Raw genomic sequence first — 8422 nt, forward strand, 5'->3', positions numbered from 1 at the left:
TGATGGAAAGTGCATGAAAAATAATTCTGTCTAATCGGCAACCAATGAAGTTGCCGGAGTAGTGGACTATCAGTATAAAAATTAGAGAAGAATTCTGTAGCTTTTGGACATGGTCATTTGCAGGGCCACCAAGAGGGGAAAATGTAACAGGGACAAGGGTTGGTGTGGGCCCCAGTTACAAGCGCGAAGCCAGAGAAGATTGCAATTTTTTGAGGGGTGTGGGGCTGTCAATCTGGAGGGGCCCATTATTAGAGGACCCATGCCATTATCTAGGTCCCACGATAGTAATTATTATTATTGGGGAAAAATGCTATATGACCCCCCCCCCTCCCCGTAAGCTTGGTCCCCGGGTATCGTGTACTCTTCCCTCTCTCGGTGGCTCTAGTCAGTTGCACGCGTATGTGTGTATTGGTGAGTTTCATGATCATTTGCACGCGTGTGTGTTAGTGAGTTTCATCGTAATACGTTAGACTCGCCGCAATCTGTAGGTCCCTACTGTAATTTTGTTATCTTGATTAACCATGGGTTATGCAATTATGATGCGTTAGCTTTGGCGATTGCACGGTCATCCTTAATATATACAGTATTAGGACGATCCTAACAGCGATCTGCCCTCATTATTATTAGGCCTACTATCATTGGTATGCTATTGTTGCGCTTAATGTCAATATTATTAGAAGCAGTAATATTTATTAAAGACGTTATTGTTATTGTTGATGTTGCTGTTAAATAGGCCTTATAATAATAATAATCAGCAAAACACGAAAATAAATTTATTTTTTATAAGAATATAATTATTTCTTAAAAAGCCTCCAGGGAATAGTTAATTTAACTGTTCTCTGATTGTAACAATACATTTAGATATCGAAAACGAAAGGTTGTCTGACATTAGTAATAGGTCTATCTGACATAATTTCCATCGTTATGTATAATTCAATGTCGTGTTCTTGAAGTAAAATATTGTCTGATTAATTACAAATAGGATTAGGCCCTACAAGTCGCTTGATCTGCAATGAACAAGAACGTTGAGAGACTTAGGATCGAAACGCGAACAAAACACGTTTTCTTTCATATAATCACTTGGCTCAAGTGACTCGTCACTCTGAAGTTCCTTAAAATTGGCTGATCTAGAAGATGAAATTATATTAGCATCAGTCGTATGTTCATTACATAAAGATATATCAAAATCATTATATGAGCTTGAGCTCATCACCTTTCCAAATGCACTTGAACGCGGTTTGTCATCGGCAGACGATCTGGTGGAATTCGACTGGTGCTTCGTTCCCGCCTGATTTTCTGACAACCTCGCAGATGCTATGAGGTCAGGAATTTTATCTTCAAGATGAACACTCAAGTAAGGCAAGTCGGTAGTCTCATTAAAAGGCGTTTCATCTGTTTGTACACCGACTTCTTTAATTATTACAAAACGGTGCCGTCTGCATTTGATGCAGTCTTCAGACTCAATGTGTCGCCTGCAAATATTCTCCTTTACTTTCCCGCGTAAAAAGTCCTCCTCTGATATTTGGCTATCAGTTGTTGAATCAGAATTTGAGCAATCTATTAATGTGTCTATGTGCTGAGACTCTATGTCCGTTATTTCTTTGGTAGCATGACAGTTATTTTTATGTATATCCGGTATAATACTTGTAGATTGATCTTCCGTGTTAGTATATTTGTTAATGTCTTTAGAAGGATTTTCTTGTGCGCAAGTATGTTCAGCGTTTGCGTCTGTTATTATTAACTGTATTCCATGTGGATCGTCTTGATCCACGATTTCTTGCACGTCATCACTAAGCCTAAATCCCATCACAAAGTTATTTTCAAATGGTGCGTTTTTAGGAACACTAAGGTAAGTTTTGTCCATATTTGACAACGGTAATTTACAAAAACCGTTAATTTTTTCGGATGACATATTTGGAAAGGAGTGAACTCTTGGTAGAAACATTCTCGGAGGTAAGTGAACTTCGGTCTCGGTGATTCCAATTGAGGCATCGTATGAAGAATTTGTTACGCCACACCTGTGCAAGTGCGAGTCAGATTTTGAAAGATTCGTATCTGGATCGTCGCTAAGAGAGAAATGATCAATTTCGGTGACAAATGACGTCATTATAGTTCTACCTTCTTGAATATCAAGTGAATCTCTGCTCCTCCAGCTTGATGATAGTTTTCGAACTTGTGGTACTAAGTTTAGAGTGACTTGCTTAAATCTCTCTTTTCTAGCTGACCACGACGAAGGTGAGCATGATAGTTTAGAGCTTGTATTTTTGGAATAAGTGTCGAGTTTTCCTTCGGAAATGTCGTCCTGTATCTCATCATCTATTTTATTTTCTTGTAGTTCTTTTAACCTGTCTTCATCGCCGTCACAATTCCTACGGGGTATGTGCTTGTACATTCCTCTTTGGCGCCTGTTTGACAGTTTGTATCTTTTGTTTGATCTGAATGAAAGACAATCGACACATTTTAGGAGAAATTCAAAGGATAATATCTAATTCGTTGCGATTACAAGTAATATGATTAAATTAGATAATATACTGACATAATCCATAAGCAATCAAAATAATATTATATTCATGTAATGTGTCAAAGACAAGCAATGATTAAAATATGTATCAACATTTACTATGCTTTATCAATTTGAAACTGTTGCTTTGTTGGATTTTTGTACCAATGAAGCAATAAAACTAATAATTTCACTAAACGTAGCAAAAGTTTGATTGATTATTGGCTGCAGGTTCAAAGATTCAAAGATTTAAAAACTCAATTAAAATATTCCCTGCATGTCAGTTGGCATAAGCTAAGTGTATTGTCAAAACATTTAATCATTGTATAGTTGTCATAATCTATATTCTAATTTCATTTTTAATTACAATTCTTATGTTGTCATCAGACGTCGACCATAGTTTTTTCAAATTCTTTTTCGATATATTTACCAGTTTGTATTTTAAAGCTCTCCAGACTATCAAACTTTCTTTGAAAAAATAAAAATGTTGTATGCCCATATATAGTCATGATGTGCTATAAATGGTCATAATGGGATGTCACATGTTTTTGAAAAATACAATTTCAGAGTATGGACAGGGCTTACACACGTTGAATTTATTGACATTTTCATAATAATGAGCACCACTTACTCACCTGCAATAATTGAGGCAAATAATCTTTTTGAAGGTCTTGCGAAAGAGTGATTTGCAGCATATGTAAATTATTGGATTCAAGAGGCTATTGGTATAGCCTAGCCACAAAGCGAATCGATCAACAACTGGGGGTACCTTACAAGCAGCACAGAAGGGAGTGATCAGATACAGTGAAAAAAACGGTAACCAGCACGCAATGAAAGTACCCATGATGACACCTAAAAAATCGAAATCAATGCAAATCAAAATCAATTGCAGTAAATGTTCGATAACCAGAGATCAACATTTTAAGGTATCTTGACATCGGCATATCGTATTCCTACTCCTAATACAATCGGAAATCACATTTTCAAAACAGAAAAACCCTAATCCTTAATGTGGGAGTTATTAAATATAGCGACAAATAGGCCTAGTCACAAAGGACTGAGAGAATTAAAAATCAAACACATTCGGTCAGGGAGAAGACTAAAAATACAAAAATACTGAAATCATGAAAATAAACTATTGACTACATTATGACGTGTTGGAATACATGTTTCTTTAATATATTTTTCTCCTGTCCATCTGGACTCTTTCGGCATTACAATGTTAATATTAAGGGTATTATGTAAAAGATGAAAAAGTCAAGAAGACTGGAAGAATGTTTTCAAAAAAAAAGAAATGTGTATGCAACACGAACATTTATGACTGAATGTGTGACATTTTACAATGTGTAAAGACATTAGCACAAGAAGATTTGAGGACATCAGGAGGTGGGGCAATCCCGAGGCCAATCCATATAAGGATGGGTGGCACAGGTGAATTATCGTTTGCTTAGATTTTTTAGTATCCATATTCTTTCCTCAGGGCGCCGTTTGTTTGAGAATGAGGTGAAGATTTGGGTATCTGGTGTTGAATATAAGCGATAGAAAAGAATGAACGTGTTTCATCAATCTTTTTTTTACTCCATTAGCTTGGTCCCCTGTACCCGGGTCTCGAAGCCATTTCTCCACCAGCCCCTACCACCATCGAAGCTAGTGCCATTGAGTGACTTATGAAAAATATCTTGGAAATAGGCCTGTGGCTCATTCCAAACTTACCAAGCGTTTTGACAGTTTTCATTTCGGCCCGGTCTGCCTTACTAAGAGGTCGCCGTACGTGTAACTTCCGTAAAGTCTTCTTTCCCCATCCTTCACGCCCGTCTATTTTTTTGTTAACGTCTGAGGACATAGTTACTCGTCCGACCATGTAACAACCGGATGAGGTAGATGCATTTCTTTTTGGGAGATTGTATGATGAAGCCGCTCTACGAAAACGAGCCCCTTGCTTAGCCAGTCCGAATATTTTGTAGTACACAATATTTAAGAGTAAAAGTGGAATGAAAAAAGATCCAAAAGAGGAATAAATGACGTAGTAATGGTCTGTGTCATACATACACGTGTATTCGCGTCGTAGACGTGTCGGCCAACCAAAAAGCGGTGGGCTCGCAATTATCAACGATAAAATCCACACCACAGAAATCGTGATTCCCGCCCGTGTTGTCGTCTGTTTAGTTGCGTATTTCAAAGGTGACGAAATTGACCAGTATCGATTCAATGCAATGGCACAGAGGTTTAGTATAGATGCTGTACAACAGGTTACATCAGTAAATATAAAAAGGTCACAGGCAAAATCACTACTGTACCAATTGCCTCTGTTGACTTCAACGCGTAAATGCATCGGCATGACAACGATTGCAATTGAAAGGTCCGCCACTGCTAATGATGCGAAAAAGTAGTTCTCAAACTTATGAAGTTTGGATTCAATCACCACTGCTATGATTGTAAGTAGGTTTCCGAGGATCGTGAAAACGGTCAGCAGACCTACAGCAAAAGCTATGGGAGCTACTGTTATCATTGAAATTGTTTCTTCTGAACTGTTGCCTTCTGAGAAAAGTGTAAACAACATACTGTTGTTAATATACGGAGTGATGGATGCCATTATATTTAATTCCCGTCAATAAGAAAAATTCAATGAACAAATACCTATTTTAATACGAATTCTCGAGAGGTTTCATATCTGACGATTAGAGAATCATGTCCAGTCTCATTTCTTTCAACATTACTTTTTTTTCATGTTGTAGGCAAAGTAATCGAATGCCACCGCTACATTTCCAATATTTACATTTTAGCAGAGAAAACTGAAAAGAAAAAAAAATCAAAACGAATTAATAAACGATAATAATTATGTTACTGTTATGTTATAGATTCTTAACAGGTTATAGTAATTTTATAACAACCGATATAGGCCTACGGGTACTTACCGGTAGCTGCGGTCCCTAAAATATCGTTTTGGAGTAAAATATATTCTTGTTATCTGTTTTGTTTATTATTTACCAAATGCTTATTTTTACAAGTCTATCTGAAACGAATACAATTTCAGATCCATAGGCCTACCTAGGACATGACTTCATCCGCAAGTTTAGTTCCATAATGTCGACGCACTCTATAGTCACCCTAGCAGGGCCTAATATTTTCCGGAACTGTAGGTATATCCTCCTGAGTGACTCCTTTTTGTGATATGTTACAAGCATATGAACGAATGTAAGCGTGGTTGAATTTTAACTTGAAAATCAAGGTGAACGACTTGTTGGTGTCCAATGAGAGTCAGGTATTTTAGTCAAAGAGTAAACGAGAACGACGGACATTAGTAACATGGAAACAGCATGAGGGCCTGCTCCATGTTTCAGGTGGTGCACGATCTTCTGCATTTCAAATGACAACGTCGCTTTAGGCCAATTTCGCACTGTTGTATTTATACCGTAAAATTTCTTATCCCAGTACTGTATTAATGACCCATGCTCTAATAGTTGGTTTTACTCACCTAAAACATTAATCTTTAATAATGACCCATTTAAATTACTTGTTCTGACCTTTAGAGCTCTCCATCTGAATGAACCTTCATATTTACGTTCAATGATTTCCCGATATACTCCATCTCGCCGTCTCCGATCATCCTCTCAAATCCTTATTCTGTCTCCAAATGACGTACCAAAACATACGGTCAATGTTCTTTTACTTTTGCTTATGCCTATTTCTGGAACCAACTTCCAAATTACATAACTTCTTCCAACTCTATTTGCAACTTTAAGTCACAGCTTAAGACCTATTTTTGTCCGGTGGCTTTTCACATGCGTTGCGCCTTTGATCTTGTTTGGAATTGGCGCCATATAAATTCGTAATATTATTTTTATTATTATTATTATTATTATTATTATTATTATTATTATTATTATTATTATTATTATTATTATTATTATTATTATATAATAACCCAGTGAAATGCCAAAACTTCTACACAATTAATCTCTATGCTTACAAAATGGAGTTGTAGGCCTATGATAAAAAGCACGGGTGAGTTAGTGAAGCCCAATTCCATGGTTAATTGTGACCGGTACTCTAATACTAACCATCACCTAACTGTAACACATCCGAACCTAAACAAAAGAATAATGACAATAATGAGTTTCAATCAGAAGTTTTAGGGTAGATGGCTCATAAGATCTATGCGGCTCATAAAATAAGATTATGCGGCGTAGCGAGGGGGTGACGGGCTCCAGTGCAAGATAACTACTTAGGCGAAACTCTTAGGCTCATACATTCTGATATTATAAAACAGGCGGCACTGTAACGTGCAGATATTTCAATAAAATATTTTAAAAAAATATACAAAGATATTGAGAACATATCATATTTTATCATATAGGGCCTATTGAACATTTTGTAACATTTTTCTGATATGGTGCAATATTGACAAGAATAGAAATTCCTCGACCTAATTGCAGTGAAGTAGATCTAAAACGTATTCACGAAGTATGATGGGCGTGATTCAAAAACGTGCACAATACTTTAACCAGCTTTACCAATACCAAGCAAAAACGTGCGTGCCGACATTTCAATTGCTCTAGAAGTATGTTTCAAAAAGTATTTTAGTGCATTGTACCGTTGTATACGAATACATAAGTACCTGAATGAAAGAAAATAGCCTTGAATGTATTCAACAGATACGAAGCTGTTCATGGCTTGTTTTTTGTAAAACAAGTTAAAAAGTCATCCATAACTGTTTTATGGCACGTAGTATAAATCGTAATGGATATAATCCATAATTATAGCCTCTAAAACCTAATAACTGATGGATCCTTTTAAGATTTAAGTAGGAATATTTAAAGTTATATTTTTAAATCTATAGGCCTATTGAACGGGCCCCCAATAGCCCCGGGCCCCAGTGCTTTGCACTGGCTGCACCGTACCTACGCCACTGGGTGGCTCGTAAGATTTATGCGGGTAGATATTGAAGTAGACTAGCCCCAAGTCTTTAGAAACACAATGATGTATTGAATAAGTAAATAAATGTCATACATATGAAATACATAAAACACACAAGCTCAACAACACACACATGCCAAGATATATAAAACCAAATAAATAAATAGGCTAGTATTAGGTGCATAAATAAATTAATTAAAATTGAATTAAAATGTAGTCGGTAGGGGCAAAGGATAAGGGAAAAACTGAATAATTGCAACAGTCGATTAACTGAAATAAAAATGAAAATACAATGTGATAAAATATTCTTCTTTTTTTTTCAATATATATATATATATATTTTTTAAGCACAAATACAAATGGAAGGTTCTCTCATATTTAGGGATCAAATACATGATTCTCACCATGCACATACTTTTTCTCGAAATATATTTCTCTACTAAATTTAACCAAATCAGTATGATTCGGCATTTTTAAAAGTACGGGAAATATGAATTCTATATTTTTGAACAAACCATGCAAATTTCTTTGTCTCCCTCTCTGGGAGAGCTGTAAGTTCAATAGCCTATTTGCTGTCGCTGTAGTCGTTTCAGCTGGCGAGCTGAGCAGCGGAGCGTAGACTAGCTACATACAGCCATAGAGCTATTATATCTCTATGCATACAGCAGAAGAATGATAATGTACGTCCTACTTTACTTTGTGCAGTCGTCTCCTCCAACCTGCAACAATCAGCGATGCTGAAGATGGTGATTATTTTCGTTAACTGAAGTGAAGCGTATCGAATTTACTTGCTGTAAGTCTAGGAAGGCCTATATATGTTTCAACGCCATGAATTATCAAAGGATTTGGGATTATGTACAGTATAGGATTTAACTAGATAGAGTCTTTGTTTGAGTGCTCAATCCGCCTGCATCATCATCAAAGCTGCAGGTTGCTCTTTGTAACGGGAGTTACTACAATAATTGTTATAATAGTAACGATGATTTCCGTGCGTTGTGGTGGTAA

The 8422-nt window shown here is 36.4% G+C and overlaps 1 protein-coding gene across 2 annotated transcripts; it reads right to left on the bottom strand.

Moving 5' to 3' along the window:
* Positions 1-814: 814 nt before the first annotated feature.
* LOC117105192 (alpha-1A adrenergic receptor-like) lies at positions 815-5741 on the bottom strand. 2 transcript variants are annotated; one of them, XM_033246261.1, is made up of 4 exons: positions 5549-5741; positions 4214-5292; positions 3136-3352; positions 815-2435 (listed from the first exon to the last, which is right to left on the bottom strand). In XM_033246261.1, exons 2-4 carry the CDS (start codon positions 5091-5093, stop codon positions 992-994), a joined length of 2541 nt encoding a protein of 846 aa, XP_033102152.1. In that variant the 5' UTR covers positions 5094-5292; positions 5549-5741; the 3' UTR covers positions 815-991. The 2 variants fall into 2 exon arrangements, with proteins under 2 accessions (XP_033102152.1, XP_033102153.1); XM_033246262.1 differs by having other exon boundaries at positions 5416-5741.
* Positions 5742-8422: the final 2681 nt, after the last annotated feature.

Source organism: Anneissia japonica, unplaced genomic scaffold (genome assembly GCF_011630105.1).
Source record: "Anneissia japonica isolate Jap-2015-1 unplaced genomic scaffold, ASM1163010v1 scaffold287776_len302883_cov198, whole genome shotgun sequence".
NCBI classification, from domain to species: Eukaryota; Metazoa; Echinodermata; class Crinoidea; order Comatulida; family Comatulidae; genus Anneissia; species Anneissia japonica.